The 25,637-nt window shown below is 52.8% G+C and overlaps 1 protein-coding gene across 1 annotated transcript; it reads right to left on the reverse strand.

Moving 5' to 3' along the window:
• Positions 1–25,637, reverse strand: LOC128977010 (3 beta-hydroxysteroid dehydrogenase type 7-like). The gene is made up of 6 exons (XM_054394452.1): positions 25,490–25,637; positions 19,504–19,659; positions 13,035–13,143; positions 6,957–7,056; positions 4,462–4,624; positions 1–443 (listed from the first exon to the last, which is right to left on the reverse strand). Exons 1-6 carry the CDS (start codon positions 25,635–25,637, stop codon positions 1–3), a joined length of 1,119 nt encoding a protein of 372 aa, XP_054250427.1.

Consider the following 25,637-nt stretch of genomic DNA (forward strand, 5'->3'; position numbering starts at 1 on the left):
TTAGTTCTTCCTCTTCTCATGGAGCCTGGGGGATTCCAGGTTTCCTGCCACTGCTTTCAGCCACTGCACAGTTCTGTGCTTGCTCTCTTGCCAGGTGAAGAGGGGTTTGTAGCCAAAGTGCCTGGAGGCTTTGTCTGTCTCATAGGAGAAGGTGGTGACGATTGTGTTCAGCAAAGGCAAGCTGAGGGAAGGCTGTGGCTTCCAGAAGGGATACAGGATGAGCTTCATGATCCTGTGCACTTGTATCATCAGCCACACCTTCCAGTAAGGGATGTGTGAGCCCAGTCTCACTGAGGGGTCTGCAGAGGACAGCAGCTGGTGTTGGATCAGAAAACCCTTCCTTGTTGGAGTGTCATCATAGGAATAGTACACTTGTCCTGCCAGCAAGTCTGGGTTCAGCTGCAGGTTCCTTGCTGCAAGAACATGCATCCATGCAACGTTCCCTGGAGAAACAAGAGGGGGAGGACAACGAGAATTCAGGAGGAGCTGAATTTCCCTGGTTACTGTAGAATAAGTACTTTGGATCTGCTGGCTCCAGCACTGTGAAGCAGGGAGAGCACTCCTCGTGCTGCTCAGCTGTACTGCAGAGAGACTGAGTAGTTAAACCAGACCTCCAAGGTCCCTTCAACCCTTGGTCTGCCCTTGGAGCTGGACGATTCATGTGCCCTGTGATCAGAGCTCATGCAGGGCAGAAGGGCAGCGTTTTGTAGCGCCAGCAGGATGAATGGGAGGCACTGCTCTAGGGCTCTTCCCCTGGCTCTGCTGCAAGCAGAAGAAGTCACTTGAGCTATCTAGGCCTGATCCTTCCCTAACAGCATTTCCAGACTACTGTCAGCTGCACTCTCGGAGAAAGACATCCAAGTGTGCTGCAGAGAAGGAATGAAACTCTTACTGCACCTGACCTGCTGGACCAAGTTGGGTTGAATTTATCTAGAAAGGGTAAGAGGGTGCTGGCACTGGGCTTGGCAGGACTCATTGGGAGGGCTTTAAACTAGGTCTGAAGGGGGTGGGTGTGGAAACCAGTCTCCCTGGAGAGGAGGGAGGACCACACAAACTGGTGAAATCAGCAGCCCAGCTGAAGTGCATGTACACCAATGCACACAGTATGGGCCACAAACAAGAGGAACTGGAACTCTTGGTTCACCAGGAGAACCATGATGTAGTTGCCATCACAGAAACATGGTGGGACGATTCTCACAATTGGAGTACTGCACTGGGGGGTTATAAGCTCTTTAGGAGAGACAGGCAAGGGAGAAGAGGAGGAGGGGTGGCCCTGTATATTAGGGAATCCTTTGATGCCTCAGAACTTGAGGTTGCAGATGAAAGGGTTGAATGCTTGTGGGTTAAAATCAGAGGGAGGCCGCACAAAACTGACATCCTGGTTGGAGTCTGTTATAGACCACCCAACCAGGACGAGGAGGCCGATGAGATATTCTATAAGCAGCTGGAAGCTGTCTCAAGATCATCAGACCTTGTCCTTGTGGGGGACTTTAACCTACCAGACATCTGCTGGGAACTTAATTCAGCAGAGAGGAGACAGTCCAGAAGGTTCCTAGAGTGCATGGATGACAACTTCCTGATGCAGCTCTTAGGTGAACCTACCAGGGGCAAGGCTCTGCTTGATCTGCTGTTCTCAAATAGAGAAGGGCTGGTGGGAGATGTGATGGTCGGAGGCTGTCTAGGGTGCAGTGACCATGAGACAGTGGAGTTTTCAATATGCAGGGAAATAGGGAGGAGCAGTAACAGAACCCTCACTTTGGACTTCCAGAGGGCAAACTTCAGGTTGTTCAGGCAACTTATTCAGAAAGTTCCCTGGGTAACAGCCCTTAAGAAGAAAGGGGTCCAGGATGGTTGGACCTACTTCAAACAGGAGCTCCTAAAGGCACAGGAACTGGCAGTTCCCACATGCCGTAAGACGAGCCGGCGGGGAAGACGACCGGCCTGGATGAGCAAGGAGCTCCTGAAGGATTTAAGGGAAAAAAAGAGGGTTTATCGCCTTTGGAAAGGGGGGGAGGCAACTAGTGATATGTTTAAGGATGTTGTTAGATCATGTAGGAGAAAAATTAGAGAGGCAAAAGCACAGTTAGAAATTAAACTGGCCGCTTCCGTGAAGGACAACAAAAAGCATTTTTATAAATATATTAATGCTAAAAAGAGGGGCAAGAGGAGCCTCCACTCTTTATTGGACGTGGAGGGTAACATTGTAACTAAGGGTGAGGAGAAGGCTGAGATTCTAAATACCTTCTTTGCCTCCATTTTCAACAGTAAGGCAGGAGGACTTCAGGATAACTGGCCTCCTGAGCTGGTTGATGGGGTCAAGGAGCAGTGTTGTACTCCTGAAATCTGGAATTAGTTCGAGACTTGTTGAGTCACTTGGATATTCACAAGTCCATGGGGCCTGATGGGATTCATCCTAGGGTGCTGAAAGAGCTGGCAGATGAGCTGGCCAAGCCTCTCTCCATCATTTTCCACCAGTCCTGGCTCACTGGAGAGGTCCCAGAAGACTGGAAACTGGCCAATGTGACACCCATCCACAAGAAGGGACGGACAGAAGAACCTGGGAACTACAGGCCTGTCAGCCTGACCTCAGTGCCAGGGAAAATCATGGAGCAGATTGTCTTGGGGGCAATCACTGCGCACCTGAAGGATGGCCAAGGGATCAGGCCCAGCCAACATGGATTTAGGAAGGGCAGGTCCTGCCTCACCAACCTGATCTCCTTCTATGATCAGGTGACCAGCCTGGTGGACGTGGGAAAGGCTGTGGATGTAGTCTACCTGGACTTCAGCAAGGCCTTTGACACTGTCCCCCACAGCAAACTCCTGGCCAAGCTGTCAGCCTGTGGCTTGGACAGGAGCACTCTGTGCTGGGTTAGGAACGGGCTGGAGGGCTGAGCACAGAGTGGTGGTGAATGGTGCCACATCCAGCTGGCAGCCTGTCACTAGTGGTGTCCCCCAGGGATCAGTGCTGGGCCCCATCCTGTTCAATATATTTATTGATGATCTGGATGAGGGGATTGAGTCCATCATCAGTAAATTTGCAGATGACACCAAGCTGGGAGCAGGTGTTGATCTGTTAGAAGGTAGAAGGGCTCTACAGAGGGACCTTGCCAGGCTGGACAGATGGGCAGAGTTCAACAGGATGGCATTCAACAAATCCAAGTGCCGGGTGCTGCACTTTGGCCACAACAACCCCATGCAGAGCTACAGGCTGGGGTCAGAGTGGCTGGAGAGCAGCCAGGTGGAAAGGGACCTGGGGGTACTGGTTGACAGCTGCCTGAACATGAGCCAGCAGTGTGCCCAGGTGGCCAAGAGAGCCAATGGCATCCTGGCCTGCATCAGGAATAGTGTGGCCAGCAGGAGCAGGGAGGTCATTGTACCCCTGTACACAGCACTGGTTAGGCCACACCTTGAGTGCTGTGTCCAGTTCTGGGCCCCTCAGTTTAGGAAAGATGTTGAATTGCTGGAGCATGTCCAGAGAAGGGCAACAAGGCTGGGGAGAGGCCTTGAGCACAAGCCCTATGAGGAGAGGCTGAGGGAGCTGGGACTGTTTAGCCTGGAGAAGAGGAGGCTCAGGGCAGACCTCATTGCTGTCTACAACTGCCTGAAGGGAGGTTGTAGCCAGGTGGGGTTGGTCTCTTCTCCCAGGCAACCAGCAGCAGAACAAGAGGACACAGTCTCAAGCTGCACCAGGGGAGGTTTAGGCTGGAGGTGAGGAGAAAGTTCTTCACAGAGAGAGTGGTTGGCCATTGGAATGGGCTGCCCAGGGAGGTGGTGGAGTCACCATCCCTGGAGGTGTTCAAGAGGGGATTGGACGTGGCACTTGGTGCCATGGTTTAGATAGTCATGAGGTTTAGGGTGACAGGTTGGACTCGATGATCTTTGAGGTCTCTTCCAGCCTTCTTGATTCTATGATTCTATGAAACCCATGGTGAGTTATGCTCCCCTGCAATGCCTTCTGCAGCTCTGCCTGGAGGCCTCCTCACAGCAGTTTCTTGACCTTGCTAAGATCACACAGTCACAGAATTGTCAGGGTTGGAAGGGACCTCAAGGATCATCCAGTTCCAATCCCCCTGCCATGGGCAGGGACACCTCACACCACAGCAGGTTGCTCACAGCCACATCCAGCCTGGCTGCAAAAACTTCCAGGGATGAGGCTTCCACCACCTCCCTGGGCAACCTGTGCCAGTCTCTCACCACCCTCATGGGGAAGAATTTCTTCCTAACATCCAATTTGAATCTCCCCATTTCTAGTTTTGCTCCATCCCTCCCAGTCCTATCACTCCCTGACATCCTCAAAAGTCCTTCCCCAGTTTTCTTGTAGCCCCCTTCAGATGCTGGAAGGCCACAAGAAGGTCTCCTCAGAGCCTTCTTGGCATGTTGTGGTTAAGGTGACCTGGGGAATGCCCTGTGGCTGAGCCAGCCCTGTGGCACCATGTGCTGGGTGGCCAGTCCCTCACTCACCCACGTAGGTGTTGTTCCTCTCGCTGTCCTCAGGCTGAAGGTAGTTCAAGACACCATTGTTGGCCTTGGCACGGCAGTAGAGCTCCTGCAGGAAGGTTGCTCTCTCCCCATACACTGTGTTTGCACGGATGATGCAGGTGCTGAGCTTGCCACCGTTGCTGAGCTGCAAAACCAGGGAAGGATGTCAGTGAGTGGTAGGTTCAGAGGTGAAAGCTGCAGTGGTGCTGGGTTTGCCAGATAGAACCAAACCCTGGGAGTGTTGGGCTGGAGGACTCAACATCTGCAGAGGTGCTTTGGACACTTAGGGCCTCTTTTGGGTCCCTGATAATTCAAGGAGGTGCTCAATTGGAGTTTTAGTTACTTTTCATAGTGTTCCTGCACCCATGTGGTGCTCACTGAGAGGTGTTGGATCTCCAGCACTAGCACTGTGGTGGCATCAACTCTTCCACCACTGTGGTGTAATAATGAGTATTTTGCCCATGGCAGGGGGGTTGGAACTAGAAGATCCTTAAGGTGTCTTCCCACCTAAACCATTCTATGAGTCTAGGAATGGCAGCCTAGGCTGCACCAAAAGCAGCATGGCCAGCAGGGCAAGGGAGGTGATTCTGCCCCTCTGCTCTGCTTTGCTCTGTTCTGATGAGACTCCACCAGGAGTACTCTGTCCACTTCTGGAGCCCCAACACAAGAAGGACCTGGAACTGTTGGAGAAGGTCCACAGGAGGCCACAAAGATGATCAGAGTGCTGAAGAGCCTCCCCTATGTTGACAGGCTGAGAGAGCTGGGGCTATTCAGCTTGGAGAAGAGAAGGCTCCAGGGAGATCTTAGAGCAGCCTTGCAGTACCTGAAGGAGGCTGAAGAAGAGCTAGGGAGGGACTTTTGACAAGGACCTGTGGTAATAGGACAAGGAACAATGGTTTGCAACTAGAGCAGGTTAGATTTAGATTGGACATGAGAAAGAAGTTCCCACACCACAGCCTGGGCTCCAAGCTGATGACACATGGGTTTGATGGGTGGACCACCAGATGGATACAGAACTGGCTTGATGGCTGCACCCAAAGAGTGGCTGTCAATGGCTCCATGTCCCAGGGGAGGCCAGGGACAAGTGGAGTCCCTCAGGGATCAGGCCTGGGACCAGTCTTGTTCAACATCTTTGTTGGTGCCATGGACAGAGGCATTGAGTGCACCCTCAGCAGGTTTGCTGATGACACCAAGCTGTGTGGTGCAGCAGACAGCTGGAGGGAAGGGATCCATCCAGAGGGACCTGCACAGGCTGCAGAGGTGGGCACAAGCCAAACTCATGAGGTTCAACAAGACCAAGGGCAAGGTCCTGCAGCTGGGTCGACGCAATCCCAAGCACAACTACAGACTGGGCAGGGACTGGCTGGAGAGCAGCCCTGAGGAGATGGACTTGGGGGTGCTGGGGGATGAGAAGCTCACCAGGAGCCAGCAGTGAGCACTTGCAGCCCAGAGAGCCAAGCAGAGCCTGGGCTGCAGCAGGAGAAGTGTGGCCAGCAGGTCAAGGGAGGTGATTCTCCCCCTCTGCTCCACTCTGCTGAGACCCCACCTGGAGTACTGCATCCAGTTCTGGAGCCTCTGTTACAAGAGGGATATGGACATGGGGGAAGGTGTCCAGAGAAGGGCACCAGGATGAGCAGAGGGCTGGAGCTGCTCTGCTATGAGGACAGACTGAGAGAGTTGGGGCTGTTCAGTCTGGAGAAGAGAAGGCTCTGAGGTGACCTTCTTGTGGCCTTCCAGGATCTGAAGGGGGCTCCAAGAAAGCTGGAGAGGGACTTTTGAGGCTATCAGGACTTGGGGGAATGGAATAAAGCTGGAAGTGGGGAGATTCAGACTGGAGGTGAGGAAGAAGTTCTTCCCCATGAGAGTGGTGAGAGCCTGGAATGGGTTGTGCAGGGAGGTGGTTGAGGTCCCATCCCTGGAGGTGTTTGCAGCCAGGCTGGATGAGGCTCTGGCCAGCCTGATCTGGTGTGAGGTGTCCCTGCCCATGGCAGGGGGATTGGCACTGGCTGATCCTTGTGGTCCCTTCCAACCCTGACTGATTCTATGAGTCTATGACAGTTCTGGGAGTCCCAAAAGGGCAGCCAGCCAGGCCAGGGCAGGGGCTGACCCTGGGCACACCAAGCTTTTTGGTTGTTGAAGCATTGGGGCACACCTGAGAAGTGTCCCTTTCTGCAGCGTGAGCTTGGTGAACCTGGGTGCTTAGGCCCTACTTGAACACAGCTCTTTCCAAGGTCACACTGCTGCTGGTGCCTAAAGCTCAGGCTCAAAGGGGATCAGCACCCTCTGGTCTTGGCAGAGCTTGTCAGCTTCCAGGTGATGTGGAGGTATCAGGCTTTGGTAAGCTTAGGACAAAGTGGTTTATGCTTCAGGTCAAGGCAGCAGCTGGATCCACACTCAGACCTGAGCTGTGGGATCTTTTTGCCCATCTCTGTCCCTCCAGCCACCCTGTGCTGGGGCACTGCCCCTGGTGTTTGTACCTTTTGACCGTTGGCTTCCAACACAAGTTTTTCTGCCATGGCCTTCGTCTTCCCATAGGGCAGCTCCACTTCCCCACTGTATTTGGTGTCTTCATTGCCCCTGCAACAGATTGTGAGGGCTGGTGAGGGACCATGGAGTGCAGCACAGGGCTTGCAGATATTCATCCCAGTGTGGAATCACAGAATCATTGAAGTTGGAAAAGACTTCTAAGACCATCAAGTCCAACTGCCAACCCAACTCTACTGTCACCACTAAACCATGTCCAAATGTGCCATGCCCAAAAGTGCCCTGGCTCAAAGTGCCATGTCTCCAAGTTCCATGTCTCCAAGTGCCATGTCTCCATGGCTTTTGAACACCTCCAGGGATGGGGACTCCACCACTGCCCTGGGTAGTCTGTTCCAGTGTTTGAGAACCCTTTAAGTGAAGAAATTTCTTCTAATGACCAACCCAAACCTCCTCTGGCACACCTTAAGGATGTTTCCTCCTGTTCTATTGCTTGTTCTTTGGGAGAAGAGCCCAACCCCCACCTGGCTCCAGCCTCCTTTCAGGGAGTTGTAGAGAATGAGAAGGTCTCCCCTCAGCCTCCTCTTCTCCACACTAAGCAGCTCCCTCAGCTGCTCCTCCCCAGCCCTGTTCTCCAGACCCTTCCCCACCTTTGCTGCCTTTCTCTGGACCTGCTCCAGCTCCTCAGTGTCCGTCTGGGAGTGAGAGGACCAAAACTGAACCCAGGATTCAAGGTGTCTTCACCAGAGCCCAGCACAGGGGCATGATCCCTTCCTTACATGACTTCCTCTGCAGTCTCAGCTAATCAGGGCTTTCCCACTGGCTGTGAGGTGTAGAAATCAGAGCTCTCTGCTGCAGTTTGGGAGAAACAAGGCCTCAGGGAATGCCAAGTGGTTCTAGGTGTCCATGGGCAGGTTTGCATGAGGGTTTGCAGGAGTGGTTTGGTTCCTGAGGCCTGGATTTGGTTTTGTCTAATAGAGTGACTGAAGCAAATACTATGGTGACCCAGCAGTGCTTGGGTTAGTGGTTGGACTTGATGACCTTAAGGGTCTCTTCCAACCCAAAGGATGCCCTGGCAGGAACATGAGAAGGCAGTGGAGTCACCTTTTTAAGCAACTCATAGGATGCTGAACAAGGTGGAAAGAGCACAAGAAGATGGAGAGCAGCAAAATCACAGAATCATAGAATTGTCAGGGTTGGAAGGGACCTCGAGGCTCAGCCACTTCCAAGCCCCTGCCATGGGCAGGGACACCTCACACCACAGCAGGTTGCTCACAGCCACATCCAGCCTGGCTGCAAAAACCTCCAGGGATGAGGCTTCCACCACCTCCCTGGGCAACCTGTGCCAGTCTCTCACCACGCTCATGGGGAAGAATTTCTTCCTAAGGTCTGATCTTAATCTCCCCTCCTCTAGCTTGGATCCATCCCCCCAGTCCTATCACTCCCTGACACCCTCAAAAGTCCCTCCCCAGCTTTCTTGGAGCCCCCTTCAGATCCTGCAAGGCCACAAGAAGGTCTCCTCAGAGCCTTCTCTTCTCCAGACTGCACAACCCCAACTCTCTCAGGCTGTCTCCAGAGCAGAGCAGCTCCAGCCCTCTGCTCCTCCTCGTGGCCCTTCTCTGGACACCTTCCAGCACCTCCAGACCCTTCTTGTAATATAGGCTCCAGAACTGAACACAGAGCTCCAGGTGTGGTCTCACAGAGTGGAGCAGAGAAGGAGAATCCCCTCCCTAGCCCTGCTGGCCACACTTGATGTGATGAGAGCAATCTTGCTTCCTTTATTCACTGGAGGTATAGAAAAGCCTCTCAGGAGCCATAAACCAAGAGGAGAAGCTGCTGCTTAATTTTCCCAGAGTTGCTGGTGATGTGCTAGGGCTGCCTGTGATCTCCTGGAAGACATGCAAGCAGCAGCTTTGTGCTGGAACTGCTCCTTCATCTCTAGCAAAGTACTCTCAAAAGAAGAGCAGAGAAATGGAGCCATGATTAAGGGCAGGTAGGGCTCACATCTGTGCTTGGTTGCCACCACAGAAGATAACCTGCTCCTCAGCTTCCTAACTTATAGCTGGAAGGAAGAAATCTCATGGGACCAAATATGCAACTGGCCTCAAAGGTGCTGAGATAATTCCAAAGGGAACCAAGAAATCAGCTCTGTCACCCAGCAGGGCACTGCTGTTCTGTCCTAGTTGTTCTATGCCAGCATTAGTCCATTGTGGGGTTCAGCCAAGCAGATCCAGCGGGCTCAGTAGGAGCTGGGGAGTGAAGAAACCTTGTCTGAAGCATTGGGTGGGACCAGCCATGAGACCTATGTGGCTACCTGTTCTTCTGCCATGACTGACATTAGTAGGCTCTCCTGCCCTCTGAGTGTTGCAGGAGACTTCCTTCACATTTGCACATTTACTGTTTTGCTTTTGTAGAGAAATCCACAGAAACAAAGAGTCACAAAATGTGAGGGGCTGGAAGGGACCTCAAGACATCATCCAGCCCAACCCCCCTGCCAGAGCAGGGTCACCTGGAGCAGGTCACACAGGAACACATCCAGCTGGGTTTGAATATCTCCAGAGAGGAAGACTCCACAACCCCCCTGGGCAGCCTGCTCCAGGGCTCTGTCACACTCACAGGGAAATAATTCTTCCTCCTCTTTCCATGGAACTTCCTATGGCTCAGCTTCCACCACTGTCCCTTGTGCTGGCATTGGGCATCACCCAGCAGAGCCTGGCTCCAGCCTCTGGGCACTCCCCCTGCACATCTTTATCCCCAGCAATGAGGTCACCTCTCAGGCTCCTCCTCTCCAAGTTACAGAGCCCTCAGGCTCTCCTCACAAGGAAGATCTTCCACTGCCTTCAGCATCTTTGTGGCTCTGTGCTGGACTCTGTCAAGCAGTTCCCTGAACTGAGGAGCCCAGAACTGGACACAATATTCCAGGTGCAGCCTCACCAGGGCAGAACAGAAGGGGAGGGGAACCTCTCTCCTCCTGCTAACCACAGCCTTTCTAATCCACCCCAAGATGCCATTGGCCTTCTTGGCCACCAGAGCACATTGCTGGCTCATGGCCAACCTCCCATCCACCAGGACCCCCAGGCCTGCCCAGGTTTCACCCTGGTCAAACACCAGCCCCTGCCAGATGTGAGGAATTATCATGCTCCTGGTGCAGGTGGGGCTTTGGTGCACCTCTTGGAAGGAGCAAGTGGCCTGTGATGAGTTCACGCAGCAAACCTGCAGCTGAGGGCACTGGGAGATGCTGGGGGAGCAGGCTCTGAGCCTGGCCAGCTCACTCACTCCTTCTGCTCAGGTCTCCATGCATAAGGCATGGAAGGTGCTGCTGCCTTTCTCTTGCCTGCTTGGCAGGCTGGGCTAATGTGTGGCAGACATCCCAGCTGAGGTCAGGGTCTTGCTGTGTGCTACAGCAATGCATCAGGAGCAGCAGAGATCACACAATCACAGAATGCCAGGTTGGGAGGGCCCTCAAGGATTACCCAGCTCAGCAGAGTTGAACTGAGCTGCCCCAGCCCCCTGCCAAGCTGAGCCTTCACACTGTCCTGTGTGGGGGATCCACCACCTCCCCTGGGAGATGATTCCAGCCTCTGACTGTTCTCATGGGGAAACATTTTCTTCTGGAGCCCAGTGGGGATCTCCTCAGCAGCATCCTGTCCCCATCCCTCCTTGTCTTTTCCATGGCACTCCCTGTGAAAAGGGAGTCTCCAGCTACCTGTAGCCACCCTTTATCTGCTGGTCCGTGGTAATGAGGTCTCCCTTAAGCCTTCTCTTCTCAAGGCTGAACAACCCCAGCTCTCAGCCTTCCTTCATATGGCAGGGCTGCCAGCCCCCTGATCCTGCCTCAGGAGCAGCAGAAATGATGGCAGCCTCCCTGCACACCCAGGGCCTTCATCACCAAACTCTCCTTCCCTGTGTTTCCAGGCGATGAGCAAGAAGCAAAGCAGCAAAGAAGCCAGAAAAAAATCTTGATTGCATATGGCTGTTGCAAGCTCAGGTGAGGCTCAAGACAACCTGGGGGCTTGTCTAGAAATTCCAGTTTCAATTAACTGCCCTTTTTTAAAAATTCTTTTTCAATCCAAATTTATCTTTTGCCAGGCAAAGCTTTTAAAAAGCAGCAGCAGCAGCAGCACAAAGGGCCAGAGCTGCCTGCTGCTCCTGGGCTGCTGAGCTCTGCTCCTGTTTGCCTTCCCCTACCCCTTCTGAAGCCTGCTGGTAACAAAGAGCTCACAATAATGCTCTTGCTGCTTTTCAAACCCATCACAGACTCTGGAAGGCTAACAAGACTGGAGCAGCATTGTCAGAAGGCATCTCAGCAGAGGCTGTCTCAGAGGCACTGGGACTGACAGAGGCATTTTCTATTATTGTGGATGCTGAGGTGTGAGCATTACCCCTGTACCCATCACCCTCTCCAGACACCAATCAGGCTTTGTCTGTGTCACTTCCCAAGCATCTAAAAAGTGAGTGGAACAAAATCATCTGAGGAAAGATGGAGAAAGGGGACAGAGAAAAAAAAATAAGGCAGGGAGTATCATGGACTGTGAGGAAGAGGAACAGAAAAGATTGGGTGGGAATGGGGGAGATGAGGAGGAAGGGGAAAGCTGCATCACCTGTGCCTCCCAGAGCTGTCTGATAATACAGTCACAGAATGGCTTGGCTTGGCTTGGCTTGGCTTGGGTTGGAAGCGGCCCTCAAGTTCATCCAGCTCCATCCCCCTGCCATGGGCAGGGACACCTCCCACCAGCCCAGCTTGCTCAGGGCCTCATCCAGCCTGGCTTTGAACACCTGCAGGGAGGAGGCATCCACAGCCTCCCTGGGCAACCTGTGCCAGTGCTTCACCACCTTCACTGAAAAGAATTACTTCCTAATTTCCAGTCTGAATCATCTTCATTTAGCTTCATTCCATTGTCCTGGCACTCCCAGCCCTTGTCCAAAGTCCCTCCCCAGATCTCCTGGAGCTCCTTCAGGTACTGGAAATCTGCTCTAAGGTCTCCCTGGAGCCTTCTCCAGCCCAAACTCTCTCAGCCTGTCCCCACAGGGGAGGTTCTCCAGCCCTCTGATCATCTCCATGGCCTCCTCTGGAGCCTCTCCAGCAGCTCCAGGTCCTTCTTGTGCTGGGGGCACCAGAACTGGCTGCAGTGCTGCAGGTGGGGTCTGAGCAGAGCAGAGCAGAGGGCAGAATCCCCTCCCTGTGCTGCTGCTCTCCCTGCTCTGGATGCAGCTCAGCACACAGCTGCTTGCTGGGCTGCCAGGGACCATTGCTGGTTCCTGGGGAGTCTGTCACCACCTGACACCCCCAAGACTTTCTCCTCCAGACTCCCAGTCACCACTGGGCCCCCTCCTGAGGCCAGTTGTAATGCTGGACTGGGAGGCTTGGCTCTTCTCTTGTTCTCATGATGTAATCCCCTCAGTTTCACATCAAAATCACTGGGGATAGATGACCACTCCCAGGCTTTCTCCCAGCACCGTGACATCACAGACTTATAGAATTGTTTGGGCTGGAGAAGACCTCCAAGATCATGGAGTCCAACCACCACCATGGCCATTAAATCATGCCCCAAAGTGCCATGTCCATGTGGGTTTTGAACATGGGACAGTGACTCTACCACCTCCCTGGGCAGTAACAGATGCAGGGAGTGCTGTGTAGCTTTTATTTAAGTGACAAAGGAGTCTCCTCTTCTCCTTCTTGAAACTCCTTCTTTGCTTCCTTTCACTTGCAAAGAGGAGGAATACACAGGAAGGGACATAAGGAATGGTGTAGGTAAGAACTTCTTTCCTGCAAGCAGAGTTCAGAGCCCTGGAGCAGGCTGCCCAGAGAGGTTGTGGAGTGTCCTTGTGTGGAGAGCTTCCAACCCCCCCTGGACACTGTGATCCTGAGTAAGCTGCTGCGGGTGCCCTGCTGGAGCAGGGGGTTGGACTGGATGATCCTCAGAGGTCCCTTCCAGCCCCACCAAACTGGGGTTCTGTGGAGGTGAGCATGCATCTACTCCTTTGAAGCCACAGCAAAAATCTCCACCTGGTTGCAATTTCACCTCTGTCTAACCAGAAATCCAGAGTGCTGGAGCAGATCTGCCCAGCCTTACCTGAACATGGGTTCACAGGATGTGTTGGGTCCCACTGCAGCAATGGAGCTTGTGTAGACAACATAGGGGATGCTCAGGGCACAGCAGGCCCTTAAAACATTTTCAGTACCTGTGGGGCAGGTGGGGAAGGACAAACATGAGCCCACCTTTGCCTTTATTCCTGCTCTGTAAATACAAAGTGATTTCCAGGCTTGAGATCCTGGCTTGGAACAGATCCATCTATTTTGTGGTTGAAAAGAGTTAAAACCACAGGGCAAGGCTGCAGTTAGACTCATAGAGATGCTGAGGTTGGAAGAGACCTTTGAGATCACCAAGTCCAACAACTCACCCAGAGCTCCACCACTGCCACTAAACCACATCCCTCAGCACCACATCCACACAGCTTTTAAACCCCTCCAGGGACTCCACCACTTCCCTGGGCAGCCTGGGCCAATGCCTGAGAACCCTTTCTGGTCAGACCTTTCTCCTCAGGTCTGTTTGCACAGGGCTGGATGGTTTCTAGCATGGGAGCAGCAGTCAGAGCTATGGCTATGGAGGTGGCTTCACCTTTGTGGCTATTGACAACTGACTTGGCTTGGAGCCAATGGTTGCCAATAAGAAGGAAGCTGACAGCTCTGCAGAGCAAAGCTCCATGATTTCCATCTGCTTTTGACTCGTGAGCAGACTGTCAGATGGGGAATTGCAACCTCCTGGCAAAAGGGTTTGGTTGCACACATCGCTCTGTAGAAGTTCTGCAGGATGACTGTAGGGTGAAACCACTGCAGCAGACTCTTGATGGCTGCAGAGTTTTCAATCACATATTGTAGGCAGCTTACAACCCCACACAAAATCCAGATCAGTCTGAAGCATGGTTTCACAGCTCACAGGATGTTAGGGGTTGGAAGGGACCTCTGGAGATCTTCCAGTCCAATCCCCCTGCCAGAGCAGCACCACAGAATCCAGCACAGGTCACACAGGAATACATCCAGATGGGGCTTGAAAGGCTCCAGAGAAGGAGACTCCACAACCTCTCTGGACAGCCTGCTCCAGGGCTCTGTGACCCTCACAGTGAGGAAGAAGTTCCTCCTCCTGTTGAGGTGGAACCTCCTGTGCTGGAGTTTCTATCCATTGCCCCTTGTCCTATCCCAGGGCACAAGTGAGCTGAGGCTGTCCCCTCCCTCTTGACCCCCAGCCCTCAGCTATTGATAGACATTGATCAGATCCCTCTCAGCCTTCTCCTCTCCAGCCTGCACAGTCCCAGGGCTCTCAGCCTCTCCTCACAGGGCACTGCTCCACTCCCTTCAGCATCCTTGGAGCCTCTGCTCAGTTTAGAATCATAGAATCAACCAGGTTGGAAGAGACCTCCAAGATCCTCCAGTCCAACCTATCCCCAGCCCTATCCAATCAACCAGACCATGGCACTAAGTGCCTCATCCAGGCTTCTCTTGAACATCTCCAGGGATGGTGACTCCACCACCTCCCTGGGCAGCACATCCCAATGGCAAATCTCTCTCTCTGTGGAGAACTTCCTCCTAACACCCAGCCTAGACCTTCCCTGGCACAGCTTGAGGCTGTGTCCCCTCCTTCTGCTGCTGGGTTCCTGGGAGACCAGCAGCAAAACAAGAGGACACAGTCTCAAGCTGTGCCAGGGGAGGTCTAGGCTGGATATTTAAGAGAGGTTTAAGAGAGGTTCTGGCTGAACTTGTGGGTCTGGGGGGGGGGGGGGGGGGGGGGAGGGGGTGTGTGGCTGGGTTTGGGAGTTTGGAGGATGGCTTTAAATGATTCGTGACTTCTCCAGGGATGTTTTTTGTGTTCATTGTGGTTTTGACTCAAGTTGATGCTCTGAGAACCTCAATGACAACAGCAGTGGTAAGCGGTGGTAGGGTGAGAGGCAGTGGGCTTGGGTTGTGCCAGGGGAGGAGATTAGGAAAGATTTCCTTTCTGAAAGAGTGGTCAGGGACTGGAACAGGCTGTCCAGGGAGGTGTTGGAGTCCCCATCCCTGGAGGTGTTCAAGAAGCTGTGGATGTGGTACTTTAGGATAAGGAGAGGCTGAGGGAACTGGAATTGCTTCATCTGGAGGAGGCTGAAGGGAGACCTCACTGCTCTCTACAGCTACTTGAAAAGAGGTTGGAGTGAGGTGGAGGTTGGTCTCTTCTCCCTAGTCTCAGGTGACAGGAAGAGAGGAAATGGCCTGAAGTTGTGCCAGGGGAGGGTTAGGTTGGAGATTAGGAAAAATGTCTTTGGTGCTGCCCAGGGAGGTGGTGGAGTCCCCATCCCTGGGGGTGTTCAAGAAATGTGTGGTCATGGCACTAGGGGCCATGCTTCAGTGGCCATGGTGGTGTGGGGTTGATGATCCTATGGAATACCTCAGAGGCCTTTTCCAACCCAAGCAGTTCTATGATCCTAGGAATCTATAATGTGGTTTAGTGCTCACAGCAGTTGGGTTACAGCTGGACTCAGTCATAAAGGTCTTTCCCAACCTTAATTATTCTATGCCTCTATGATAACCATGGCTGCACACTGAGCATCTTCAGTCTGATAAGCAAAGCATAAAGGAAGCTGCTCACAGGGCTGGATTCTAGAAATCCCCAAATCATTGATACCTGGCTAACAGTCTTTGCCATTCAGCTTTGCTGCAGTCCTTGCATGGGAAGGACTTGTGGTCATTTCCTCTGCTGTTACACAGGGACATAATATGTTACAGACACAATCTGACATCATCAGGCAAATCCTGGAGTTTAGGATCATTTCAGAGGGCATGAATCAAAGTGAAGACTTGGTGGGAAAGAATCAATTTATTTCCTCCAGGAGCCTATCACAATATGTAAAGTTAACTGAGAACCCCTGTTGAGAAACACTGCTGGAAACATCTGAGTTAAAATCCATTCAGCATAACAAAAAAGCAGATTAAAAAGTCTTTAAGTCACTGGATGGAAAGAATAGTTTTTGCAGAAGAGGGCTCTCTCTTCAGGCTACTCAAGCAGGCTACAACAGGATTGGGCAAGCAGTGGTTGAAACAGAGGAGAGGATCAAAGCAGAAGATGTAAATTTGGGGCAGAAGTGGTAATTTGCCACAGCCACACTGATACTTTCCAGCATGGTTATGGCTTGCTGAAGGACAGGGTAGCTGGCCCAGGAACTCCCAGCCCTTCATTCTGGGCAACCAGGCTTTTGAAAAGGCATCATCCAATTTAGCCACAAATTGTTGGGCTTCAGGCAGTAATTGGATGTATTTCTGTGTTCCAAGAGGAGCCAGCTAGAGGGTTACAGACTTGACCTGGCCTGACCTTAGTTTCTTCCACAGCCTACAGCAGGTATCAAATACAATTCATGAGTTCAATGGAAAACTTTGATCTCTCAATGCAAGATGTCAAAAAGTTCTAGTGAGGGCAGCAGCCTCATCTCAGGGAGGTTTGTGTGAAGCCATCCAAGGGGAGGCAGAAAGGCAGCACAGTTTGTCTGCAAATAAGGCTGTGCTGCTCAGACACCTCAGACTGTGCTGCTCAAGGGGACACTTGGTCACAAGCCATGCTGGAAAAAACTTGGCATGTGTGGTGTGCATCTACAGGCAGGCTGGGGAGGGAATCCTTAGAAGGGCTCACGATGAGCAATGGTTTGAAACTGGAGGAGGGCAGAGTTAAGTTGGACATCAGGAAGAGGATCTGCACAGAAAGGGTGGTGAGACACTGGAACAGGCTGTCCAAGGAGGTGGTTGAGATCCCATCCCTGGAGACACTCAAGATCAGACTTGCTGTGGCCCTGCTCTAGATGGAGATGTGCCTACTGCCTGCAGGGGGCTTAGAGAAGATGACCTTAGAGGATCCCTTCCAACCCAATGCCATCTATGAATTGGAGAGTTTGAAGACTGAGCTTGACAGGGTGCTGGGCCAGCTCATTTCAACTCTACTGTTACCTAGAATGGTTGGGCCAGATGATCCTTGAGGAGCCTTCAAACCTGGCATTCTGTGACTCTAGATCCGTAAGAGGTTTCATAGAATCATAGAATTGTTAGGGTTGGAAGGGACCTCAAGGATCACCCAGTTCCAACCCCCTGCCATGGGCAGGGACACCTCACACCACAGCAGGTTGCTCACAGCCACATCCAGCCTGGCTGCAAAAACCTCCAGGGATGAGGCTTCCACCACCTCCCTGAGTAACCTGTGCCAGTCTCTCACCACCCTCATGGGGAAGAATTTCTTCCTGACATCCAATCTGAATCTCCCCTCCTCTAGCTTGGATCCATTGCCCCCAGTCCTATCACTCCCTGACACCCTCAAAAGTCCCTCCCCAGCTTTCTTGGAGCCCCCTTCAGATCCTGGAAGGTCACAAGAAGCTCTCCTCACAGCCTTCTCTTCTCCAAACTGCACAACCCCAACTCTCCCAGGCTGTCTCCAGAGCAGAGCAGCTCCAGCCCTCTGCTCATCCTCATGGCCCTTCTCTGGACACCTTCCAGCACTTACAGATCCTTCTTGTAACAGAGGCTCCAGAACTGGATGCAGTACTCCAAGTGAGGTCTCAGCAGAGTGAAGCAGAGGGGGAGAATCACCTCCCTTGACCTGCTGGCCACACTTCTCCTGATGCAGCCCAGGCTCTGGTTGGCTCTCTGGGCTGCAAGTGCTCACTGCTGGCTCCTGGTGAGCTTCTCCTGCACCAGCAACCCCCAAGTCCAAGGCTTGGTTTGCTGCATAGGGCAGTTTCCAGTATTCCTTGCTACCTGCCCAAGCCCCACCACACGGCAGTATCTTGCTCCTAGCAAGCAGAAAAGGAGGAAGAGTCACAAAGCCATTAACAGGCAGCAGGAGCCCTGGGGCTCTGAGTGTTCTCAGTGCACACACACACAGTGCAGGCTCCTAAAAGCATCTGGGTTTGAAAACATCTCCAGCAGTGAAGGGAAGGGTGGAACTCAAATGTTGTCCTTGAATGTATCAGCAAATAGGAGAAGCCCTAAGCAGTAATTGGATTTGAAAGAGAGATAGATAAAAATGTGCCTGAAAGTTGGGTACCAACTCTTTGAGCAGCCCACAGCCTGAGATGCCCTTGGGATTGCTGCTCTAATGGGGATTTCATTATTTTTATACCCACTGCTTTATGAACAGATTATCCTCAGATTTATGAACAAATTTTCTACAAGCAGGTCTCACCCCCCACAGGAAGGTAGCTTCTGGTGATAGGAAGAAAACATTGTGGAGCTCTCAGGTGTGCATGGCTTGGAGGCAGGCAGAGGTTGTGAGCTCTGAGTGGGATTCAAACCACCTCCTTGGTACAGTGTGGGTGCAGTTCAGCTGCTCTGGGCTGGCACTGCTGGGGGTTTTGAGAGTGCTGGAGCCCTGGAGCAGGCTGCCCAGAGAGGTTGTGGAGTCTCTTTGTGTGGAGAGATTCTGGAGTCTCCTTCTCCGGAGAGATTCCAAAACCACCTGGACATTGTGAGCAAGCTGCTGTGGGTGCCCTGCTTTAGCAGGGGGGTTGGACTGGATGGTCCCCAGAGGTCCCTTCCAACCCCACAGTGCTGGGAGTCTGGGATTACAGAATCACAAAAGTGGAAGAGAGCTTTGAAGTCATCAAGTGCAATTGCTCAACTGGAGCTCACAATCCCACCACTAATCCAAAACTGGATATTGGAGGGCATTTCCCCCTGGAAGTCTCTGGCACACTCTAAGGTGTCTTGAAGGAGGTTAACTTTTAATTGCTGTCCTTCTCACATGCTGAGCAGTTTCATACTTCTGTAGGCATGTTCTGAACCACCTCAGTGCCATCAGTGAAAGCTGACTGGAGCTTCTCTCCTAGGAGGAGAGGCTGAGGCACCTGGGACTCTTTAGCCTGGAGAAGAGCAGACTGAGAGGGGATCAATATCTGAAGGGTGGAGGTCGTGAGGATGGGGCTGGGCTCTTTTCACCTCCAGCTACTGAGAGGGGAAGGGACAACCTGGACAAGCTAGAACACAGAAGACTTCACTTGAGCATCATTCTTATAGTGTGGATGCAAGTTCCAGTGGTGTAGTCCTCTACTGGGGAGTATTTTGGGGTGATGGACACTGGACCAGGCTGCCCAGAGAGCTTGCAGTGTTTGCTTCTCTGGAGACTTTCAAAACTCATCTGGATGTGTTCCTCTGCAATTTGATCCAGATGTACCTATGTTAGCAGAGGGCCTGGACTAGACAATCTCCAGAGGTCCCTTCTAAATGATGCCATGCTGGGATTCTGTGGTTCTGGGATTCCTTGACCACAATAACTATATAGTAACGGGGCCCAGATTTGACTGTCTAAGAGAAAGCTTTAGCAGTGGAGAGGAGCTTCATGGTCTGCCCTGAGCAAAGGCAGAGGAACAAAGGCAGAAACTGCCCCACTGGAAGGGTCCTGGACACCTTTCTCATCTCTCAGGAGTTACATGTGTGAGGCTGAGTGGCAATGGAGCACTAAATCAGAGGAGATGTATCATAGCCTCTTGTATGAGGACACCAAGGAGTGTGGATTTAAGGCTGAAAGAGCTTACCCCCAACGTTGACAGCTCTCATTTCCCAGAAGGGTTTGGTGCTCCTGTAGTCCACCAGAGCAGCTGTGTGGATAACCACATGGACCCCCTGCATGGCAGCAAGGAGCAGGCTGGAGTCTCGAAGGTCTCCTTTCATCACTGTCACTCGAGTGGTAGCTGCAGAAAAAGAAGGTAACAGAGATGCAGGGAGGGGAGGGGGGACACAGAGCAGCATCCTTGGGGCCAGGAGGCTGGGGAGGGGTTGGGAGAGGCTGAGGTAGCTGGGATTGGTTAGCCTGGAGAAGAGGAGCTCTCTACAGCTCCCTGAAAGGAAATTGGAGTGAGGCTGGTGTTGGCCTCTTCTCCCAAGTAACTAATGACAGGACAAGAGGAAATGGCCTTGAGCTGCACCAGGGCAGGCTGGGGTTGGAGATCAGGAAAATGTCTTTGCTGCAAGAGTGGTCAGGGATTGGAACAGGCTGCCCAGGGAGGTGGTGGAGTTCCCATCCCTGGAGGTGTTCAGTCCTGGTGACACTTCAGGACATAGTCTAATGGTCATGGAGGTATTGGGTAGAAGGTTGGACCTGATGACCTTAGAGGTCATTTCCAACCTTAATGCTCCTCACCTTCCTGCAGGATTGAGGATCCTGTTTGGAAAGCTCTCTTCTCTGCAGGGTGAGCTGAGGAACACTCTGACTAATGCCTGTGTTATTTGGATACCTCACACCAGAGGAGAAGACTTCCCTCTCTTTGAACCCTGAGAAGCTAGATCTGAATCTGGTGTGACCCAGCACAGCACTTGGCCAGTCTGCAGCAAGTGTGAGTCAGAATGTTTGTGTCTGCAGCATGCACCTGAAGAAAGCACTGAGCAAAACTGGTCTGATGGCCCCATGGAACACTCCAGGCTTGGGGCAGAGAGGCAGGAAAGCTGCCTGGTGGAAAAGGACCTGCAGGTGTTGGTCAGCTGTGGCTGGGATGAAGCAGGGTGTGCCCAGGTGGTCAAGAAGGCCACCAGCAGCCTGGTCTGGATCAGCAATGGTGTGGCCAGCAGGAGCAGGGCAGGGACTCTGTCTCTGGACTGGGCTCTGGTGAGGCCACAGCTTGAGTGCTGGGTTCAGTTCTGGGCTCCTCACTCCAAGAAGGACACTGAGGGGCTGGAGGTCCAGAGAAGAGCAACAAAGCTGGGGAAGGGTCTGGAGAACAGGGCTGGGGAGGAGCAGCTGAGGGAGCTGGCTGAGAGGAGACCTCATTGCTCTCTACAGCTCCCTGAGAGGAGGCTGGAGCCAGTGAGAGTTGGGCTCTGCTCCCAAGGGTCAAGGGACAGCATGAGAAGAAACTGCCTCGAGTTGCCAGGGTAGGTTTAGGTTGGCCATGAGGAACAATTTCTTCCCCAGAAGGGTTGTCAAGGCCTGGCCCAGGCTGCCCAGGGCAGTGGTGGAGTATTCATCCCTGGAGGGTGTTCAGAGCTGTGGTGATGAGGGCTGTGGTTTGGTGGTGACCTGGAGTGCTTTGTTAATGGTTGGACTGGATGATCTGAAAGGTCTGTGGCAACCAAAAGGATTCTCTGGTTCCATGATTTCAACCCCTGGGGCTTCAGAACGCACCCTGAGCACCATGTGTGTGAGCAGCTGTGGGAGAAGAGAAGCAGCTGACAGGACTTTGTCAGGAGCAGCTCAAGGCAGCTCAATCTCCTTTGTTGGTGTGGCAAGTCAGCAGCCCCTGTGGGTACTGAGGGGCAGGTTGCCCTGGGGGCCAAGAACGCCAGTGGGGTCCTGGGGGCATTCAGAGGAGTGTGTCCAGCAGAGCCAGGGAGGTTCTCCTCCCCCTCTACTCTGCCCTGCTGAGACCTCACCTGGAATATTGCATCCAGCTCTGGGCTCCCCAGTTCAGGAGGGACAGGAACCTGATGGAGAGAGTCCAAGGGAGGACTCCAAGGATGCTGAAGGGACTTAGCACTGTCTGGTGAGGAGAGGCTGAGAGCCCTGGGGCTGTGCAGGCTGGAGAGGAGAAGGCTGAGAGGGATCTGATCAATGTCTATCAATAGCTGAGGGCTGGGGGTCAGGAAGGAAGGGACATGCTCTGCTCAGTGACAGGACAAGTGGCAGTGGATGGAAACTGCAGCACAGGAGGTTCCACCTCAACATGAGGAGGAACTTCTTCACTGTGAGGCTCACAGAGCACTGGAACAGGCTGCCCAGAGAGGTTGTGGAGTCTCCTTCTCTGGAGACTTTCTAGTCCTGCCTGGATGTGTTCCTGTATGACCTGTGCTGGATTCTATGATCCTGCCCTGGCAGGGGGGTTGGACTGGAAGATCTCCAGAGGTCCCTTCCAACCCCTAACATCCTCTGATTCTCTCATCCTGTATCATCTATCTTGATTTTAGGGGGGCTTTGGAGAGCCTGTGTCATTCTCAGAGGCAAGTCAGTGAAACATGGTGTAAGGAGACCACATCAGGCTGGCTGAAATACAGTTCCCAGGGAGATGCCAGCTGTGGTAGGTGGCTGCCCTGGGGCTCTCTGGGGCTTATTGCTGTGTTTGAGCCTTTTTGATCATTTTCATCAGGAACCTGGCAGATTTCTCATTAAATCAGCAGATAACATCAGACTGGGAGGGACCTGAAGTACGTTGGAGGATTAGAGCAAGAGCTGAGCATAACCAACAGAGCCTGGGAAAAGAGAAGGTGAGATTTGAGTGGGACAAAGAGAAGCTGTTGGGCTGAGCAGGGAACAGGTAGCAGGTCCTCAGGGAAGAGTTCAGCTGGGCCAGGGCAGCTCAACAGCTACTGCCCATCAGCAATGTTGTGACTGTGAAACAGGCCAAACTCTGCTGGCAGGTGCAGACGGGAGAAGTTTGGAGGACAGAAGAATTAACTCCAGCAGCTCTCCTCAGCACTGGGAAGGCCCCAGCTGGCCTCTCCTCTCCCTGGTGACCTGCTCCCACAGGACAGCAACAGCAGTGCCCAGAGACAGAGCCAGCAGGAGCTGCGGAAGGGAGAGGTGGTTTAGCCCAAAGCAGAAAGAGCATGGAGTGGGAAGGGAGTGGTGGTGATCAGATCACAGAATCACACAATGGGAGGGGTTGGAAGGGACCTCTGAAGACCATCCAGTCCAACAACCCTGCCAGAGCAGGGTCACCTAAAGCAGATCACACAGGAACACCTCCAGGTGGACCTTGGAAGGCTTCAGAGATGGAGACTCCACCACCTCTGTGGGCAGCCTGCCCCAGGGCTCTGCCACCCTCAGAGAGGTTCCCTCTCTTGTTCAGATGGGAGGATGGTGCAGCTTGTTGCACACCCTGGCAGCATGAACCTATCTCAGCTGTCTGGTTAGAGGAGAGCTCAAAGATTTCAGTAGCAGCTTAGACTGCACCAACAGTAACTGCCTGCTCGAGGTAGCTTGGGGACAGGAATGAAAAACATCCTGGGAAGGTCCTGGCCTTGGGGTGAAAGAAACAGGGGTTGGGATGGTCCCTCAGGGCTGCCTCTGCCTCATTCCTCTGTGTCTGGCTGTGGAGCCAGGCCACAGACCTCTCCTGAAGGAGGGCTTATGGCAGCTCCTTGAGGTTCAAAGAGGGTTTTTTTTCCTCAATTATGGCTGGTTTGAAGGCAATTTGGCTACCTGAAGCCTGGGGAAACCAGCCTGGTGAGTTCATCAGACAAGGGAAGGTTTCTGAGAGTGGTATTTCCATGGAAGTCTTTGACATTGCTTGGAGTGTCCCTCCCGGTGGGAGCTCCTAACAGATGGGACCTCCCTGCTCTTCTGTTTTTCTCTCCTTTTCTGATGGTTTGAAACTGTCTTTTTAATTTTTCTTCTCAAAGTTCAAGCAGAGAAGGCTAAAGAGTGTAAATAAATCGCTACCGGGTGTAAGAAAGCAAAATAATGATTGTTCTAAACACTTCCATTGTCTAGAGAGAAATGTTTAAGAACCACTACTCAAAACAGAGTTGGGCAGTCAGAGTCTGAGCTCTCAGCTTCCTTGCTGGGCTGTCTGGCTGCTGCTTCCTCTTCTCTTCTGGCTGGAGATAACCCCCTGACCTTGGTGAGCTCTTAACAGCCTCTCTGCTTCTTAAGTTCTCTGCTTTCTGCCAGGGGGGGCTGGGGGGCTTGGGAAAGGCCCCTTTGGGGGGAAGCAAAGGGAGCTGGGTTGTGCTTTTCTGTTGATTGTATCTATTTGTAAATGTTGTGAATTGTGTCTATTTGTACAGATCCATTGCATTGCATCAGAGATTGTAGATCTGCTTGTGAACACAGATTGCATTTGCTTCCAGACTGAGCTAGCCTGGTTCTTGTCAGTGGGGAGATTTCAGCTCTCACACTGATACACATTTGGAGCAGGCTGCAGACCTGGGCAGTTGCAGAGAGGGCTTCCTAGCTCACCCTGGGCGCTGGGAGCTGCTGTGGCTTGTTTGGGGTGGGTATTCCCAAATTCAGGGAATCAGGTTGGTTTTCCCCAGCAGATCTCACTGTGACTGACCCTGGTGAAACACCAGAGGGTTTCACTTGATGCCTTTGAGCAGGCTTGGTGGGGCTCAGCTCTTGCCTTCTCCTGCGCAGCACAGGATGGTGTCTCTGGCATGGATTTGACAGTACCTGTGGCAGATGCTGAGTTTGATTCTGTTGTTGTCAGGGGATTGAGCTGTTTTGCTCAGGACTGGTAACTGGTTGAAGCAGTGCAGGGGCATGGGGGGAGGGGGTTGTCCCTTTGCTGTTTGACAGGTGGAGCAGAAGCAACCAGGGTAGCCAGGCTCCCATGTCAGGTACTCAGGATGCTCCTTACTGATGCAAGTGAGGACTTAGCTCCTGGGACTCCACTCTGCAGATCTTTTCACTCTGATTTAGTCCTATGCTGAAAACTCTTTCAGAGCTGGAAGTTCTTCCTCATGCAGTATGTTAAATCCAGCTTCCTACCTCAGGACTGTAGCTGTGGCATCTCTAGCATCTTCACACTAGGGGCTATGGAGCCATGGAATCCCTTTGGTTGCAAGAGATCTTTAACATCATCCAGTCCAACCATTAACCCAGGTCACAACCAAACCACATCCCTCAGCACCACATCTCCAGGGCTCTGAAACCCCTCCAGGGATGGGCATTCCACCACTGCCCTGGACAGCCTGTTCTAGGGCTTGACAGCCCTTCTGGGGAGGAAATTGTTCCTCATCTCCAACCTGACATAACTTGAGGCCACTGCTCCTTTCCTGGTTTTTGTTCCTTGGGAGCAGAGCCCAACCCCCACCTGGCCCCAGCCTCCTCCCAGGGAGCTGTAGAGAGCAATGAGGTCTCTCTTCAGCCTCCTTTTCTCCAGACTGAACAACCCCAGGTCCCTCAGCTGCACCTCACAGGATTTGTGCTCCAGACCCTTCCCCAGCTTTGCTGCCCTTCTTTGGACATGTTCCAGCCCCTCAGTGTCCTTCTTGGAGTGAGGGCCCAAAACTGAACCCAGGATTTGAGCTATGGCCTCACCAACACAGGGGTGATGATCCTGTCTGTACTCCTGCTGGCCACACCACACCATTGCTGATCCAGGCCAGGCTCTGGTGACCTTCTTGGCCACCTGGGCACTCCCTGGCTCATCTTCAGCCACTGGCAACCAACACCCCCAGGTTCTTTCCCACCAGGCAGTTTCCAGGCACTCTGCCCCCAGCCTGGAGTGTTCATGGGGTTGTTGTGACCAAGGTCAGGACCCAGCCCTTCGCCTTGTTGAACCTCATCCCATTGGCCTTGACCCATGGATCCAGCCTGTTCAGGTTCTCCTGCACTCAAGCAGATCAACACACCCAGCTCATTTGATGCCATCTGCAAACTCCCTGGGGGTGCCTCCATCCCCTTGTCCAGATGATCAATTAAAACATTAAAGAGAGCTGCCCCCAGTGCTGAGTCCTGGGGGACTCCACTTGTGAGCAGCCACCAACTGGAGTGGACTCCATTCCCCCTCACTCTTTGGGTCCTGCCCTCCAGCCATTTTTTCACCCTGCAAAGGCTCTCAATGGAAGCTGCTGCTCTTTTCTTACCTGTGGTGAACCTTTCAACTTCTTCTCTTGCTACTGAATCAAAAACTCTGACTTCCTTGATGTAGTCTTGCTGTGCCAGGAGCTCCACAATCTTCTCCCCAATAAACCCACACCCTCCTGTCACCAGGTAGACCCAGGCTCTGTCCAT

Source organism: Indicator indicator, chromosome 30, assembly GCF_027791375.1.
Source record: "Indicator indicator isolate 239-I01 chromosome 30, UM_Iind_1.1, whole genome shotgun sequence".
In the NCBI taxonomy this organism is placed as follows: domain Eukaryota; kingdom Metazoa; phylum Chordata; class Aves; order Piciformes; family Indicatoridae; genus Indicator; species Indicator indicator.

What these genes read in the sequence shown, in the direction of transcription:
- LOC128977010 (XM_054394452.1), bottom strand. Translation starts at nt 25,637, where the DNA reads ATGGACAGAGCCTGGGTCTACCTGGTGACAGGAGGGTGTGGGTTTATT. An exon ending in TCCTGTGAACCCATGTTCAG is followed by an intron (nt 7,057 to 13,034) that starts GTAAGGCTGGGC and finishes AATCTGTTGCAG; the next exon opens with GGGCAATGAAGACACCAAAT. An exon ending in GAGGAACAACACCTACGTGG is followed by an intron (nt 444 to 4,461) that starts GTGAGTGAGGGA and finishes TTGTTTCTCCAG; the next exon opens with GGAACGTTGCATGGATGCAT.